General features: G+C 42.5%; 1 protein-coding gene across 1 annotated transcript in view; it reads right to left on the bottom strand.

Annotated features, from left to right (window-relative positions):
• Window positions 1-11,146, bottom strand: part of SPON1 (spondin 1) — a 283,364-nt gene extending 272,218 nt beyond the window's left edge. Inside the window, exons 1-2 of the mRNA XM_081834772.1 lie at window positions 10,360-11,146; window positions 238-344 (exon numbers count right to left, since the gene is read on the bottom strand). Of these exons, the coding sequence (XP_081690898.1) occupies window positions 238-344; window positions 10,360-10,609 (357 nt within the window). The 5' untranslated portion in view covers window positions 10,610-11,146. The remainder of the gene's footprint in view (window positions 1-237; window positions 345-10,359) is intronic.
• Between the last annotated feature and the right edge of the window lie 7,646 nt (window positions 11,147-18,792).

Below are 18,792 nucleotides of genomic sequence, written 5' to 3'. Positions count from 1 at the left end.
ACTATAAGTGTATAAATCCACTGAACTCCGCAGCCAACTTAACAGCACATGCCGAAATCTTTTCCCGTAGAAATCTGATCTTTAGCTGGGGTTGCAAAGCTTATCCCATGCCTGCAACTACAGAGATATTGATATCATCACAAATAGATTATGTTGTTTTGTACAGTATCCATCCTGCTGTGAAATAACCATCCAGACAGACTCTCTGAAGGTGAAGTTCAAGAGCCAGCTACTCACCTGAAAAGTCCCTGCGTGGTCTTCTTCTTTCTCTCCCTCTTTGCCCTCTTTCAAAGCAATCAGTGTGAATCCACGAAAATAAGCTGGAGTGGCAGCGGAAAGTGTTACTGGGGGCGAAAAGGCAGGAAAATAAGACTTTTAAAATGAGTTTGTTTCTACAGAGCTTTTAAACAAGATACTTTAGACAGTACTGGTTCCGGATTCATTTATTTTTTTACAGTGGGTGGTGGCAGGCTTCAGTCATGGCACTGTCAGTCGGGTCCCTTCACCTGAAGGAAACAGGGCATGCAAACAGTGAATTCTCTTAGACTGCTTATGATGTTATTGGATATTCTGTGGAAAATGGAAATGGTTGGGCTGTTTGAGGCCCCTCTGCTGGACTTGGGGCCCTGGAAAATGTCCACATCTACCACCTTGATCTTGGCAAACACAGGGCTAACTCTTTACTAATGTTAGAAGACCAGCCACCATTTCTTAATAATGCTTTTATATATGCATATTAAATACCTTACAGTGTTTCAAAATACTTTATGTACATTATTTTTTGGAATCTTCACAAGAACACCATAAAGTCAATCAATGCTATTATCCCTATAATTCAGATGGGGGTTGTGGCAGCTTAGAGTGGCTGTCCAAAGGCTACTTGGCAATTTCACAGAAGAAGCAACGTTTAAAGTGCTAACTTCCTGATTGGCGCTGATCTCCCACAGTGGGCTGGAAGTGGAATTAAAACTGTGGTTCCATACAGCAGTTAATACAGCTCTCTTGTTACTTGTAACAATCCTACATTCCTGCAAAGCAATCATACTAAGGAGTGAATCCACTGTTCATGCACAAGGCTTCACGTTCTAGAAAGTATGCTTAACTTGCAGTTTTATCTCTCTTCTTTTAACTAGCCCAGCAACACAACCTGCTGAACTTGAGCTGTTGTACAACACCAAGAGCATTTTATTTAAAATTTGTATTTGGAATTAAGTGTCCAGTTAGTGCCAATGGGTTTCTCTCTCCCCTCCCCCACAAATGCCAGTTTCATGAGAAGGGTTTTCTTTAGGACCTTAGGAGGAGATGAAAGCAGATAAGCTCAGTTGGTAGAGCATGAGACTCGTAACCTCAGGCTTGTAGGTTTGAGACCTGCATTGGGTGAAGGATTCCTGCATTGCTGGGGTTTGGACTAGATGATCCTCATGGTCTCTTCCAACTCTACAATTTTATAATTCAAGTGCTCCCTCTGTGTGTGCTCTGATCCTGTTAATTACTAGCCTCAGCCTTCCACAAACATTTTGCTATTTTCATTAAAACAAACAATGCATGTTAAATGCAAAGGTGCATTTGCATTAAATGTTGCACGTAGTTTGGTTGTGATGTGCCAGAAATTCCTATTGGAGAATGAAGAGCCTATTGAATTGGCTCTTCAATAGAATGAATAATGAATTCCTATTGGAGAATGAAGAGCCCTTTTCTACCAAACTTGACTTTTGGTCAAATTGTTCTTATTATTTTTAGTAACACTTTGTGCAGAATCCTGCTTTATTTCTATGTACTCTTATCTGGCCGTGAGAGTTTCCAAATAAGTAGATTCTCAATAAATGTATATACTTGTATTGATAGTTCTGGTTTGGATTCCTTTCCAAATGATTCCTTCCATTGAATTTTCTTTTTCATTGCTACAAGAGATCAGAATCAATATTTCCAGACAGCTGTCTACTTTGACCTCTTTCCTTAGTTTCAGCCACTTCAGAAACTACAGATGATTTTGTTTTTAGGGGGATTTATTTCCTTTTCCTTTCATTAAAAGTATAAAAAGACTTCACTTTAGAACAAAATAACATAGTGGCAGCTTCTACACTTTCTCATGCTTACAAATAAGCCCAGCTGAGGATGCCATGGTGCTTTCAGAAAGCATAGTCACCCAGGAAGTGAAGACCATGGGGGAGATGAAAGAAAGGTCACTCACAAACACCCCATGGTCACCTTGAAACCAAGGCAAGCTCAACAAAAACCCTACCCCTCATCTATGAAAAATTCTTCTTTCTCCTTTGATAATTTCCACATGCAGTTCCTTTTCTCATTGACAGAATGGTTGGAAAAAGCACTTGGGGGGGGATCACCACATAAAAGTAATGTAGAGTAGACCCATTAAAATCAATGAGCTTGACTAAGTTATGCCCATTAATTTCAATAGGTCTATTCTGAGCAAATCTTAGTGGAATATCACTCCTGAAAACAAGTACAATCTCAGTCGAAGCTAAACTCAGCAAACAGAATTAGTATGTTATGGCAGTGGTTCATTAGGTCAATATCCATTTCCACCCCTTCTTGTATAAATCCCTTCTTAGTTAGTAGGATTCACATTTGTTCCTCCTACAGAGAAATGTGATGGGATCACAGCTACACAGATAAATGCTTAATTCCCTTCCTTTATACAACAAAGCCACAGTAGCACTGACTAATGCAAAGCTAGGCAAAATGTCAAAAGTGCATTGCCGAAGGGAATGGATCTCTCTCCCCATATTTTTTTCTACTCTGTACTAAACAATGTACTTCAGTTTTCATATTGCTTTTTCAGAAGAGGCCACAATAAACCAAAATGTCACATCAAATTGTCAAAGAGGAGTTGTTTGTTGGTTACTTTTTAGGCAGGGGAGGACCCACTTTGAAATAAAACTAAAGCATTTTCTATGGACAAAATTACTTGTGAATTCCCTGCAGATTGATTGCATAATGCTTAACTAAACTGGTTGCAGATCACAGTTTATTCTATTAAAAAGAATGTATACAGTGGAGAATTCAAACCAGTGTTTAACACTCTGGTGGAACTAGTGTGTTATTCCAGTTTAATATAAACCAATAAAAGGGAATCTTCAGTATGATCTATTTTTTTTCCTGCTTATGGGAATAATTTTATGTGTTCTCATTTTAGTATTCTCTTTCATGAGTAGGTGAGCATCTAGTGCTCATGATTTATATGGCAAGCCTCCTAATTTTATCACATCATGGAAGCCAGTGCTACAGCCTTCCAGAGTCATTTGACTACATGAGTCTCCTAGTTATTAGCCCCCCACCCCATTTCCCCAGTTCTCCAGGTTATAGGGCAAAATCTGAATACATGAATACTACAATCAAACAAATACTCACAGTGTATTCATACTTAAAAGTTCCTGCATTTGATAGTACAGTGGTACCTCGGGTTAAGTACTTAATTCATTCCAGAGGTCCGTTCTTAACCTGAAACTGTTCTTAACCTGAAGCACCACTTTAGCTAATGGGGCCTCCCACTGCTACCGTGCCGCCAGAGCCCGATTTCTGTTCTCATCCTGAAGCAAAGTTCTTAACCTGAAGTACTATTTCTGGGTTAGCGGAGTGTGTAACCTGAAGCATATGTAACCTGAAGCATATGTAACCCGAGGTACCACTGTAATGCTGTGTTCTTTTTAAACGGCTGACTCACAGTTACAAACTAGCAATTATTATTTCCATCCATGTACTCTTGTATAATATCATGCCAGTATGTAATCAAGAGAAAAGTGCATTGTAACTGATACAGCACCCAAATTGGGAAAAGTTTGCCAACTATTATTTCTAGTAGGGTTTTTACAGTAGCCTCTATCTCACACACCCCAACCCCACATTATAACTTCAAGAAATTAGGCCAATTGGTGCTTTTCCCTAGAAGAAGTCCCATCTTAATCATTTCAGTGGAACTTACTCCCAACCAAGTATGCACAGGATTGCAGCCTAAGCCATACACAACCCATCAGCCCTGATTGATGGCTTGACCAGTGCTCGACAAAGCAACCCTCCTGGTTTTCCCCACCCATCCACCCACTTAGGTAGGTTTATCAAGCCCCTTGTGAACTGCAAATCTAAATTAATGTTCTGTATCTGTCTTGGTGACTTACAAATGTATGTGTCAAATGTGTCAAACCTTCCAGATCATGTATTTTATTTATTGTATTCTTTTCTTGCTCTTCCTTTAGAGAAAGGCTATCATGAGAAACCCAGTTCTCTGATCTCCCATTCAGGGGTTCAGAAAAGGTAAGCAATGTGTAGGACTGGGGCCAAATTTATATCTGATGATCCAAACCAGATTGTGAAACAAATCCAAGCAAAACAAAATCCAATCACAAAGACAGCCAAGTGACCCCTTTTGTTAGGACCAGCATGCTTTCTATATGCAAGGTTCATCATGTGATATGTAGACAACTCTTTGTCAGGCTGGACATTCCAGTATACCTGACAGATTGTCTCCACCCGCATGGCTCAGCCCAGATACTGAGGTCCTCCTCTGATGGTCTTCTGCTGGTTCCATCACTGAGAGAAGCGAAATTACACAGAACCAGGAAGAGGGACTTCTTGGTAGTGGCACCCTCCCTATGGAACACCCTCCCTTCAGATGTTAAATAGATAAAGAACCACACAACTTTTAGAAGACATCTGAAGGCTGGGAAGTTTTTAATGCTTGATGTTTTATTATATTTTTATATATGCTGTAAGCTGCCTAGAGTGGCTGGAGAAACCCAGCCAGATGGGTGGGGTATAAATAAATTATTATTATTAGACAAATAGTAAAAGAGGAAAAATAGATGATGAATGTTCAAGACAGACAAAATATAATACATCTTCACACACTGCATAGTTAAACTGGGGAGTTTGCTACCACAAGCTATGGTAATGGCTACCAGCTTGGATGGCTTTAAAAGATTAGACAAATTCATGGAGGATAAGGTTCTTCCATAACTCTTAGCCACAATGACTATGTTCTACCCCCACTGTTGAAGTATGCCTCTGAATACCAGTTGCTGGAAACAGAAGGTGCGGAGAGTTCTGACATGTTTTGGTTCTGCTTATGGTCTTCCCATGGGCATCTGGTTTGCCACAATGAGCAGAGAGGCATAGGTGGTCCTTTGGCTGGATCCTGCAGGGCTCTTTTCATGCTAAGATATTTCTGACCCCACCCCACCAAGCTTATCCATGCACTGAGTTTTTAAAATCTGAAACTGAAAGTACTTTCAGACATAAGGATGTATCCAATGGTTTCTGAACATAAAGCTGCTGAGGCAATGCTCCTCTCCATTAAAGTTCCCTACCCACCTTTGATAGTGACATCAACAGTTGTGGATGGTTACTCAAAATGTTGTGCCTTCTTACACAGCCACTGTTAGCTGGTGCCTCTATTTGCAGAGAGACCTATGCCATTAAGCCCACCAATGTAGATCGATTAACCCCATTGCAACCCTTAGCAGCATTAGATCACACCATAGGAAGGAGGCCCCCACATGATTGTTGCTGCATATGAAAGGGCCCTCAGGCACAGTCCCATGTCTGTTATAGGGGTGGGAGTCAGGATGAACTATTAGTGACCCTCTCTCTGCTTCGGTTCCAGAATTGCTGCTCACAGTTCTAGAAAATCAAAACTCCCACAGTTATTTAATCTTTTAAAAATCATGTACCGATTTTCATTTGTAGCAAAATGCCAAAGTAGTTTTTAATATATTAAAATATAAAATCCATTAAAACTGATGACTCAAACATAGCACAATAACTAGGACACTGGGCAGCAGGAAATACTTGGTTTTCACTTGATGGAAACACCTATCTTTAGAGCCATCTTAATCTCAGTAGGAAGAGCATAATATGGTGGGTGCCACACATAAGAGTGTAATACTACTTTCCTGCCCTTTGCCCCAACACTGATGGGATGGTACCGGGGCACAGAAACTGTGGCTCCCCAGAAGTTGTTGGACTCCAATTCCCATCAGTCCCTGTTCAATAGCCATGCTGGCTGGGCTGATAGGAGGAGATAAATTCATGGAAAACAAGATTATCAATGGCTACAAGTCATAAGGGCTATATATTACCTCCAGCATCAGAGGCAGTATGTCACTGAATACCAGATCATGAACAAGAGAGTGCTTTTGCTTATGAATTGGCCACTGTGGGTGACATGATCCTGGACTAGATAGGCCTTTGCTGTGATCCTGTGGGATTATTCTTTGTTACTGTCTTTACAGTCAAACCTTGGTTCTCAAACGGCTTAGTAGACAAACATATTGGCTCCCAAACGCCCAAAACCCAGTTTTCGAACTTTTTTTGGAAGCCAAACATCAGACGTGGCTTCTGCTTGAGTGCAGGAAGCTCCTGCAGCCAATCGGAAGATGCGCCTTGGTTTTCGAACGGTTTCAGGAGTCAAACGGACTTCCAGAACGGATTATGTTCAAGAACCAAGGTACCACTGTATATGCAAATTTGGCAGCTCTGTGAGGCAGGACTAGAACAGAAATTGTAAGCTTGTAAAAAAGAAAAGCTCAGGAATTGTTTGTTACAGGTACTTATGTATCTTTTAGTTTCAGGAGGGAAGGGTTCAATCTGCAGCCATATTTTAATGCTTTTTACCTACAATCCTAAAATGAAAAATGTTTTTCTAAACTATTGCTAAGAGTGTCAAAGTTTTAGCAGGCAGAGTGTTAGGAAAACACCTACACTCATGATGCTAAAAAGAAAATCAAAAGAGCTGGCAATGACTTCCTCTGCCACTTAACTGAAAGAATTGAGAGAGCTACCTTGGATACAGCAGGCAAGAGGATAACGGGGACCCAAATGTAGACTTCACAGCACAATCATATGCATATTCAATTTGCTTGAGCATAAGTCCCACTGTGTTCAGTTGCACCTACTCCCAGTTACATGTACATAACATTGCAGCCTTAGACTTTTGTCATGCTTCAGGCAAAGGAAGACCTGGGAGGTTGAGGAACAGGCAGAGAAGGAACTTTCCTACCTTACCCGCCTCATGCTCTCATGTGAAGACAACTCTTTTATGTTTATCTCATCTCTCCTATTGCTTCTGGAACAATGCAATCACTATAGATACCACATAAAGCATATATAGGCACTGCATTTAAATAGTAGTTTAAATGGCTATCCACACCCCACCCTGGAATCCCAGGGAATGTATTTTGGTGGGAATGCTAAAATAAATCAAGTACACTGACATGAAGGAGGCTTTTCTCATCCTCACAAAATTATTTCAGTGGCCCTTTACATATTGCCTCCAAAGAAGAAGTGTAAGAGAGGGAGAACAAACCGGATGGGACACAGTGTTGCCTAAAATGTGCACCCACTAATTATATGAATAATTGCTTTGCTTTTGGTAAAAAAAATAAAAAAATGAGGTGCTGATATACTGATAAAAGTGTCATGGGTGCCAACAGAAAATAGCTGCCATGGGCAGCAAAGAAAGAGGTCATGGTACTCTGTACTGGTGGGTACTGTTACAGAAAAAGCCGTATGTATAGGTGCAAATTTAGAAACAACGAGTATAACTTAAATGCATATACGGATAGTAGGGAAGGCTAGATAAGACATGTGTCTGCTTAGTCTGCTGTCCAGATGCTAATTGTTGGTGGGCAATTCCTAGGCCCTCTCTGCTCTCCCCCGTTTAATGGTTCTTTATCTTTAAGCCCTTCAAATCAAGGAGTGTCCTCTGTAAAGTAGGACATATGGCCACCCTCCTCAGAAAGGACAAAAGGCACCACAGGACACTGACAGTTGTTTTACAAGCTGCACCTTTCCACATGTGGCCATGTTTTCTACCCTCCATGTGACAGAATCCCTTTTGAGCCCATGAATGCAAACAAGGCAGCACAGATATCAGCATGTCCTGAACATATGCTAGTAAAGAGAGAAATGTGTGGTGAACTCTTCCACAGGAACATTTTCCAGACACATCCTGCCACGTGGAGACTGAACTATTGGCCAAAGGGGAAATCAGTTGTGTGAAGCATCTGCTAGGCGGGAAAACAACTTGTCCCAAGTTCCAGGCCATCCCGTGATAGTTTGCTGCCTGAGGTGGAGCAGCAAATGGTGCCCTCCACCAAGACAAGGTGGACCCAAGGCACAAAATCCCACAAGCACCTCTTTATCTCCCTGGCAGCACATATCCAGCAACAATCAATTAAATAACCAGCAAGTCATCTGCCTGAAGTGGTCCCCTCCCTCTGCCAGCTCTGTTATGTGTTGATTCCTCTCCCTGCAAAAGTGTGAATCTTCTTCCCATGGTTAAAAACCACCTCACACCCTGTGCTCATCCAAAGAGAAGTAGCAGTTGTGGACAGGAAAATCATGCTTGCTTTTTCTGTTTGAATAACAGCTCCAGGTGGCAAAGCCTTCTACCAGAAACCCCACGCAGTGACAAAAACACATAAAAAATAGACTAAGGATTTGGCACCAGGAGGTTCCCCCTCTCCCCCACTAATGCTCTCAGTCCCTGTTAACATCATTTGCTGAATCTTTGGCTATAACTCAGCTGTCTTTCTCAGCATCTTCTGCACAGTATTTCTTGCTTCCTGGTAATTTATAGGCAACAAAGCCTCAGTTTGTCCTTAATTAATCAGCTTTGCCTCTTACACAGATTTTGTTCAGATAAGACAGATATTTTCTAAGATCACTGTTATTACTTTTTTAAAAATACAACTGAGCCTAGGAAGGATTTTTCCCCAGACTGTGTGATGTCATTTCATGTTGCATGAGAGAGACTTGTTAAATTCTTGTGACAGTTAATAAAAATAAAGCTAAGTGACAACATTAAACTGCTGTAGGAAACATAAAGTTATACTTACAACATTTTCTCATGCTCCTCCCATCTGGCTAAGTTTTAGGAGGATCTGGAAGAATTTAGCTTTGAAAACTACAAGTAATGTGTGCTAAATTTCCAGTGTCACATCCTCTAATGAGCCAGAGATCAGAATCCGAAAACTTTTACCACTCGTAAATGTGTGTGTAAATGATTATTTGATTGCATTCTGCTGGCAAAAACTTCATATTTCCTCCAAGTTTGTTCTGGAAGTTTATTTGAAAGTCTATTTTCCCCTCCAGCTCCAAGAAACAAAAAACCCTTCTTGGCAACTAAAAACAATACTCTGTAGAACTTTTCACTGCGAGTAATTTTCAAACCTTTGCAAGAATATTTCCAGGCCATTAAGAAACCAAATAGGCAGGTGCCAAGTTGACTTGGCACAGAAAAGAGTTGCAAACTCAAAGTTTAGCTGGTCACCTGTTCATGGAGAATAATTTAGGGTATGGTGGTTGTTTTACACGTAGATTCAGCTTTATTTCTTTTATTCAACCCATTTTCCTTCCAACTGTAAAAAAAAACCCAAACCAAACCCCAAATATTCACAAGTGGATAACGTTCCCTTTCCTAAGAATATAATCCTGTCTGGGTTTGCCTCATGGGAGAAGGAGGATGCTCTTTCACTTACTTTAGCTGTGGGGGAAGATGCCAACCTCAAAAGTTGGGGCTACCATAAGGTAACTAGGTTAATGAGTTTGCAATGTTAATGGGATCTGACACTTTTGCTCAAGGGCAAAAGTGATTTGTAGATATTTCTCCTATTCTAAGGAGACACTCTGATTCTGAGAAAACTATAGGAAACCTCTGAGCAACATTTTGTAGAATATTCACGCTCAGGACTCTTGCTGTCAGGGATAGGTGAAACTCTTTTTCCTTCACCCACTTGCCATGGGGTTTTTTACTTCTTGGACTATATTTTCAGCGCCAAGGCTCATCCTGAGTGCTCCTGAGGGCATGCAGAGTGCTTTCTCAGGGCAGGAATTACAAGTAGCATAAACGCCAAGTAGTTATCCTGGGACCTAAGTGGAAACTGTGAGGAAAGCTGGTGCCTTTTCTTGGCCCATCTGCTCTCCAGTCCTATTGCTTTTCCTGTCGCACAGCAAGACCACTAGCAGCCTATTAAGTATCTTCTGCCAAGTGAAATAATTTTTAGTCGCAACGCTGGAAAAGTGCAAGGGGCAATTAAGGTAAAAAGAGTAAGTCTGGGTGCTGCGTCGTAGAACAGGGCTTCCTTTTACCCCCCCCCCGTTAGCATGCATTAAGGGGGTGGGGAGGGAGAGATAGCAACACACACAAACTCGATTTAAAAAACAGAACAAGTGTTGCTCCTTATTTGCGTAGCAAAGCAACCCACCCCCCTAACCAGCGTCGTGCATCGCAGCAAGTTGCCTCTGTCCAGAGGGGAAGACCTCTCCCCCCCCCCCCGCCCACCATCCCGGTTAGTTGCCCGACACTTGCTGCGCCCTTTGGAAGCGGCCAGCCCCACTCACCTCTGTAACTGTTTCCGGGCTTGTAGAAATCCGGATCGCCTTCCACGCGGAGGCTAAATTCATTATATCCCTCTCGCCTCGTGCCTTGGGCTCGCAGGATCCGGCTGCAGTAGCCTTCGGATTTGGGGGCTCTCTCTAAGGTCTCGTCGGCGAAGGAAGCGAATGTCACCAAGGGGAAAGCGCACGCCAGCAGCGGCAAGGCTCGCCAGTACCCGGGAGACTGGCGAGGGGCTGCAGGATCAAGCCCCATCCTGGGGCGCTCTCAAACCCCGACGACGACAGCAACTTTGCGGGAGGTGGCGGGGAGGGGAGCAGACTCGACAAAGAGGCAATGGTTATATCTGGCCGGGGCGGCGAGAGAGAAATAAAAATCGCAGCACGGGCAGCTTGGAAGCGAGGGCAAGGGAAAGATACCCCCCTCCCCTCCGCGCGCGCTCTTCCCCTCTTCTTGTCTCCGGAGAAAGCGAAGCCAGGAACTAAGCAACGCAGCCTGCGCTCGGCTGCAGCCTGCGATGGGTGCCCGACCCCCCGGCTGCTCCCCCGGTGCGCGGAGGAAAAGCGAGAGAAGGGAGGGAAGCGGCTCGATCTCAAGGACCACCTTAGCCGATGCGAAGGAGAGCAGCAGCAGGAGGAGGACTGATCTTGCCCAGATCCGAAGTGAAGTGCTGTTTTGTTTCAGACCTTGTGATTAGCAGCTCGGCGATGTTTACTTAGGCAGCCGAGCTCTCTTCGCAGGGGTCGGCGAAATAGCGGAGCAAGGGTGCGTGGGTGGCTGCGCGGCGCCGGCGCCAAGACACGTGTGTGTGTGTGTGTGTGTGTGGTGGGGAGTGTTCCCCACTGGGCGGATCGAACGGGAAGGCTTTGGGAACCGATCACCGTGCCCGAGTCTATAGGAACTCCGCGGGTGAGAAGGGACACCGAGGCGGAATGCCCTCCTTAAAAAGCCTCCCCCGGGGCAGAGGACCCCTGAGGTAGAGGGAGACGTGTCAAAGCCGTCCCTCTACCCCCAAGCCTCCCGCAAGGCTTGAAGTTTCCGAAGGGCAAACTTTGGCAGCATCACGAAGAAGAGGGTATCATTTGTTATTTTAAGGATTTATCATTATTTGTTAAATTTCTAGAGCGCCCTTCATTCGAAGACCGCAGGGCGGTTTACAAAACCGTACAAAGCTAAAGAGATGCCCCCAAAGCAAATAAAAGAAGAAAAAGAAGAAGAAGAAAGTGTGTTGCAAAGCAGCCCGATCCTGTGTGTGCTTACTCGAAAGAAAGCACCACTGACAAATTGTCTGGTTATCCGAGGGTGAAGGGAAGTATAGAAATTTAATAAATAAAGAATAAATAAATACATTCAGTGACACTTACTTGGAAATAAAAATGTCGTTATAGAATAAGGCAGGTGGTTTGTGACTGTCTGGTGGATGGAGTCTGTGGTGCCCTTGGGCTCCCACTTAAGCAGAACTGGCAGGATTAATAATAATAATAATAATAATAATAATAATAATTTATTACTTCTACCCCGCCCATCTGGCTAGGTTTCCCCAGCCACACTGGGCGGCTCCCAACAGACTATTAAAAACATGATAAAACATCAAACATTAAAAACTTCCCTAAACAGGGCTGCCTTCAGATGTCTTCTAAAAGTCAGATAATTGTTTATTTCCTTGATATGTTCCTTGTTTACTTCCTTGACATGTTGCCTTGCTACATGTTGGCATAAGCCAAGTAATGGACATTGCCAGCTCAAGGTGGTCTCCACAATATCATTAATTCCAGAGTCTTCAACTACCAAACTGCACCACTGGATGGAGTCCTTGGAGGCAGGAGAGCTGCTAGTTTTGGTGGAGGCGGGAAGGTTCAAAGGCTTGGGTCTACCAGCAGGGGACCTGGCTGATTAGAGTGCAGGAAACAACAAACTGCAACTCCCTGAGGTACAAAGCATATTTCCTACACCAAAACACCTGGTTATGGATCCAAGGCAAGAATATTGACCAGAAAGGTAAAATACCTGATGGTAGGTCTGGAGTCAATAACTCCAGAGGTCCAGAGTGGAGAAACTATTTCAGTCCAAGGGCCACATTCCCTTGTCAGGAACCTTCCGAGGGTCACATGGTAGGCAGGACCAGGTGGGGACAGAAGCCAAAGCAGGTGAAGCAACAGTTGTGACTCTTACCTATGCAGAGTAAGGGCTCATCCACTCTTCTGTTTGTGCCACAATTTCTAGGCACCGGTCTGTTTTGTTTTTTGGGGGGTTTTGTCCCAACACTTTTCTCGGGAAAAGTCGCTGTTTACTACTAAATTGGCACAAACATCAATCTGTGGGAAGCCCTATGTTTCAGCCACATAGAAGTCAAAGGCATCTATACACCTACCTACATCTTTCTCTGTCCTCAGCTCCTCAGGAGACATTATGAGGAAAACAACAAGCCAAGAAAAAAGCACTTGTGGAAGCAAGAGAGCAGGACCAGAAAGAGCTGTGGCCTGGAAAGGAGCAATTCCCTAGGGAGATGCCCAGTGACCAGGCCTGAGGTCCACCACAAATGGGATGAAAAGGCATGGCAGCAGCAATATTTTCAGTGGCTCAAAAGCCTTTGTAATTGGGTTCACTTTGCAGAATGCTTTTGGCCTGTTGCAAAACTGTCAATCAGGACTGAGCAGGAGCCCCTTGAAAGAAAGAAGTAAAGGAAGCTGGAAAAGGGACTCTTGGAGTTTCTGCTCTCTCACGTCTTCAGTCTAATTTACTTTGCACATTTGTGGCCAACTGCTGCTGGTGGTGGTCCACATTGCCAACCATAGAAGCCAACTCCTAGGGACGGCGGTCCCTCTGCCCCCCAATAAAATATTTGAGAGGGCAGGCCCCCAAAGTTGATGGGCATTGCCATTCAAATTGTGTGTGTGTAGCATATTTTGCGATCAATTATCTGGGGTGAGGCTTACTTGTCCCCCCCAATATTTTATTCAAGTTGGCACCCCTGCCAACTCAAGACATACTGAACCCCTGAGAGAGCCAGAGATAACCACCAACAGACACCAGGCAGGATGCATCATTTAGAAATTTCCAATCCACCGGCCATCATCACCAAGGCATGCATCTCTGGCATTTTTTCCTCCCTTGCTACAGGAAAAGCACAGGACTGGTCAGGACACAGCAGCTACTAGGGAAGATAATATGATGAAGGAAAAAGACTGCTCATGGTGCCCCCATCATTTTCCTTTAAAGTGAATGCATTCTCTCCTCATACCTAAGCAGCATCCTGTCGTACATTTTTAAAGAATCATGCAGGGGTTCTTTTATCCTTTCATTTCAAGTGTTAATTCAGGAGGCATTAATGAAGCCAGATGAATGAATTGAGAGGGTAAAAGAGAGTGGATCCATATCTACAACAATAGCTTTGAGTCCCAATAGACCACCTGATTCCTCAGTGAGAAGATCGGTCATGGTGAACAACCAATATGGATGACCTTTTCCACAGTGTATTGGCTGTGTTCTAGCAATATTCTCATAGTAAGCCTAAATGAAATGAGTCTTCTCTTGAAGGTGAAAGCGTCCTGCGGCTGGAATGGCACAGATTCCTTTTCAGATAGCTCAATGTTGAAAGGTTCCTCGAAAGTACTCTAGTCAATGGCCCTATGTTATACAGTGTGACATAGAGTGTTCCGCTCTGTACAAAATATATCATCATCATCATCATCATCATCATCATCCTCACCACCACCATCACCATCATGCACTTTCATCCTAGTTTCTGCACACAAAATGGGTGATTAAATAAGTAGAAAAGCATGATTCTATTTCACATTGTTCCAGTTCATGCCACAGGCTGCATATACACCATGCACACATCCCCTCCCCAAAGCCCATATTAAAAAAATGCTTTAAAATATTTATCAAGACTAATAGGGTCGTTGCGTAGGATCTCAGGTTGATGCATAAAATGCAAAACCTTTTGTTAGACCTATGATGTTGGGACGGGGGCGGGGGGATGACAAGCCTTGCAAGTGACTGCAGGGAGGGACTGTGAGCCACATCATGGGAGAGCTGTTTCTAGGATCAAGATGAAGCTGTTGGATGTTGTTAATGTAATCTTGTTATATCTGTAGTACTAATAGATGATAAATACCGGTAGATGATAGATATTTGGTATGTTGCTGTATTTGCTGTTGTATTATTTTGTTACTATGAAACTGTTTTGTGCTGTTCGTTTCTGAAATGCTTTCATGTTTCCTTTCTTGTAAGCTGCTTTGAGCATGATTCTGTTTGTGGAAAAGCAGCATACAAATTAAATTATGAATGAATGGTATAGGTACCCACATAGTAAACGTCTGGTTCTGGTAAACCAGGCTGTCTAAAGATTGATTGAGTCAGGGCAGAGATAGCTCCGGCATGCTGTTGCAAGTTGAATGATGGCTTTAAGGAGTTTAGTAGTACATTGATCAAAAACTCAAGAGTTCACTTGTCAGATAAGGGAAAAGATTCATTTGAAAGGTTACCAAGGTCAAATTTCTTAATTCTGTGCCTGTAGATTAGGAAGAAGAGTGTGCAGGAATGAACATGGGTGTATAAGCTAACGCCTGGAATGAAACCTCCTGCACTTTAAATAATTGAGTTTAGCCACCTTCATCTGCCCCTGCCAATATGCAACCATCATGCAAAAAAGCCACTGTCCTTTTTTTACCATTCAAGACCTGGACCTAAATATATGTTGTTATCTCTGGAACAGACCTCATTTTTCACTAGATTATTATGAAGAATCCAGACAATGTTGCTGCCCAGCATTGCCTTCCAGTGTTTTCCATCTATCCTCCTGTCTTTATTAAAGCCTGATTTGTAGCACACACAAGAAGTATTAAAATCCAACTGCAGCACCAGCTTGTCCAGTTGGAAGCTATTACCAAGCGTTTTTGCAGCTAGAGTGCCTTTAATTAATAGCTTCCTCCTGGGCTCTTTTAAAATGGTTCCTGCCTGTAATTAGTTTCTCCCCCCCTAACTTAGTTGTGACATTCCTGAATTCACCCTGAATTAGTCAGTTCCTGGGAAAACTTACATAACTAGTTTTGTTTTTGCCTTTAGATCAATGGCTCATCATTTTTATTCCAGGGAAAACAAAAGGAATATTAAGATGAAGCTGTTCCCCATTGTCTCCAGGGTCAAGGGAATAAGCAAATTTTGGAAACTCTTTGCCTGGAAGGAGTGGGTCTGGACAGTCTATATCAATAAGTTCTATTGGACAGAAGTGTATGAAACTTCACTGAGCCATAGACTCCAAACTGTTTTGGCTTTCATTGGTGCTAATGTCTGTGTCTGAACAATTAGCCTTTACAGTGGTGGTGAAGAAGAAGAAGAAGAAGAAGAAGAAGAAGAAGAAGAAGAGTAGTAGTAGTAGTAGTAGTTTGGATTTGATATCCCGCCTTTCACTCCCCTTCAGGAGTCTCAAAGCGGCTAACAATCTCCTTTCCCTTCCTCCCCCACAACAAACACTCTGTGAGGTGAGTGGGGCTGAGAGACTTCAAAAAAGTGTGACTGGCCCAAGATCACCCAGCAGCTGCATGTGGAGGAGCGGAGACGCGAACCCGGTTCACCAGATTACGTGACTACCGCTCTTAACCACTACACCACACTGGCTCTCAGTTAAGTCAGTTCACTAGCAATTATCATGAATAAAAGACACAGAATGGATCACTCACCTATTCTACCGACCCATACTATATTTCTTATACTACCCTATAAGAAATTGTGGAAATCAAGTGTTCCTTTATCCAATGTCCCCTGCCGCCAAGAAAAAAACATAGCAGGGACTTGAATCACTATGATATTGAGTAATCAGCCCGGTGTATCACGATGTATTAGTGACAAAAACTTTATCCAGTTTGGGGTCTTGCACCTGTCACAGTTGAATCATATCATCATAAGTGTAATGAAGTAAGGGATGAAGTAAGAATTCGTTCAGTCTGCTTTTCGCAGCAGATCTACTGAATCCGACACTCCCAGACTTGCTCGTAAATCCGAATGCAACTTCCACTTCTCTGGATCTTGCAATGCAGTTTTGGGGCATAAAAGTACATCCCCCCCATACCCAGATGTGGTCTGATCAGTATAGAACACAGCTGAACTATTACATTTATTAAGGTAGCTTACAACTGTATAGCTTTTAAGGTTCTGAATCGCATTCCCAGCTCATGTTCTGTTTGTGATCACATGCAAGGCCAGGTCTCCCCCATCCTTTACTTGCAACCTTTCCTTTTATGTTATTTTCATTTATGTATTTGAGTCAAAATGCTGGTGTTTACATTTGTCTCTGTCGAATTTCAGGATTCGATCTATTCATATCGCTTTGAACCTTGATTGTATCTTCTATGGGGCTAGCTAACCCTTTTCGCTTTTCGTCATCTACAAATTTGATAAGCATCCTATCTGCAGTCTCATCTAAATCATTTATAAGAATGCTGAGCAGGACAGGACCAAGGACAGAGCCCTGGGGTACATATCTCAAGACCTTTTTCCAGGTTGATGCAGAACCATTCATAAGCACTCATAGGATACGATTGCTCAACTGACAGCGGATGCACCTAACAGCAGTCTCATCCAGGCCACATTTTATGAGCTTATCAACAAGAATGAAATCAAAGTATACTATGTCTACAGCATTCTCACATGACCTACCGAGCTATTAACTGTATCAAAAAAGGAGTTAAATCTGTCGCACAAGATTTATTCTCAATAAACTCATGCTTGGTCCTAGCCACAAATGCATTCCTTTTCTATATTCTCACAGACTGATGATTTGTTCATACAGTCTGGAATTTTGCCTGGTTCTGTTGATCAAGTATCTGAAGTATACTTCCCTGTGGGGGAAAGATAGTGCTCCGTGTACTTTTTTAATTTATAAAAAAGAGGGGGACATAAAATTATGAATGGGACTGAAGAACAGAAAGATAGACTATGCTCTATGGCCATAGAGTGTAACTGTACACGAATGGAATTGGGCACTCACAATGGGACAGCAGATGCTGTACCAACCTTCCCCTCCCAAATCTGCTCCACTGAGTCCCCCAACCCTCTGGAGAAGACCTAGAGGGCATGCAGAAGGCTGCAGGGGATGAGAGGAAGATGACCCATTCTGCTTGCACTGGATACAACCCAGTCGGTTTATTATGTAACATGTTTTCCACAAATACATTGTGCTCAAAGTGATTCACAGAACAGACAATGGAGATGCAACGGCGCAGTCGCCCAAACCAATAAAAGATTAATAAACTGCCATATATCATTGACATTTCAGCCATTAAGATCCATTTAAAGCAAAAGTGAAGTTCAAATGGTCATCAAATGTACCAATAGGTCAGTTAACAATATCCAGTGCCAGCCATATCACCTTAAGCAACTCACTCAGCAGTTCTTCTCAAGAGACTTAACAATAATGCTTAAAATAGTAGCAAAAGAGGAAAAGGCAAAATTGAACTGCTCTTAGCAGGAACCTGTAACCAAGCACACTTATCACAGTATATACATAAGAATTGTACTCGGGGCCACCCAATAAAATCAGGACAGGTAAGATAAAATAGTCTTGCGCACAATCCACGATTAGCTTATGGAATCCCATTGTTTAACGGGGGAGGGGAGATGTGGTGATAGTCACTAACTTAGATGGCTTTCAAAAAGAATATTGGATTATTAATGGCCTATTGGCAACTGTTATTTGAATACTGCCCATTACACACTTTATTTATTTATTTATTTATTTATTTATTTATTTATTACATATAATTCTGCATATATTTAGCCTGACAGGTTCCCCCCCCCCTATTTCAAGCACCCCCGGCAATGCACCAGTTGCTCAGAGATAAGAAGGTGCTTGATGAAAAAGGTGACCCAACATTAACAAAATCTGTTCGGATCATAACCACCAAATTCCATGTATACATCTGTTTTAGATGGATTCCTCCTCCCTCTATATATCTAACTTCTCATTGTTGGAAAGAGAAATGCTGAACTGGACTGAGCTTTTGTCTGATCCAGAGGGACTAGCGTGTTTTCATGACTTAAGACTATTTTCATATTTGAATGGGCCATGTTGTTATCTAAAACAAACTAATTATACGCAATTGTTTATGGAAAAGACAGAATAACTTGACAAGCCTTTGGAAGACAATGTCCTATTTTATTTTCCCTTCTTCTATTTCAAAGTTGGAAGCTGCACCAATAATGAGTCTTAAGACCAATCAGCCATTTGACCCATTACTTCACAGTTGCATCACCCATGGAAAGAACTTTGTGTTCTACTTAACAAATATTTGTAACTGTAACATTTCCCTCTCTCTCTGAATGTCTACTTTGCTTTTAACAAAAGGACCAAAATATAACTAATTAAACATGAATTAATTCACCAGCATCTTGTATCTCATCAGGCATACATTAGTAGGTGGAATATAAAGTACAAT

The sequence above is a fragment of the Podarcis erhardii genome (genome assembly GCF_964252035.2).
Source record: "Podarcis erhardii genome assembly, chromosome: 1".
Lineage (NCBI taxonomy): Eukaryota > Metazoa > Chordata > Lepidosauria > Squamata > Lacertidae > Podarcis > Podarcis erhardii.
Note: the sequence above shows the minus strand (reverse complement) of the source record. Positions and strands in the feature narration are given on the sequence as shown.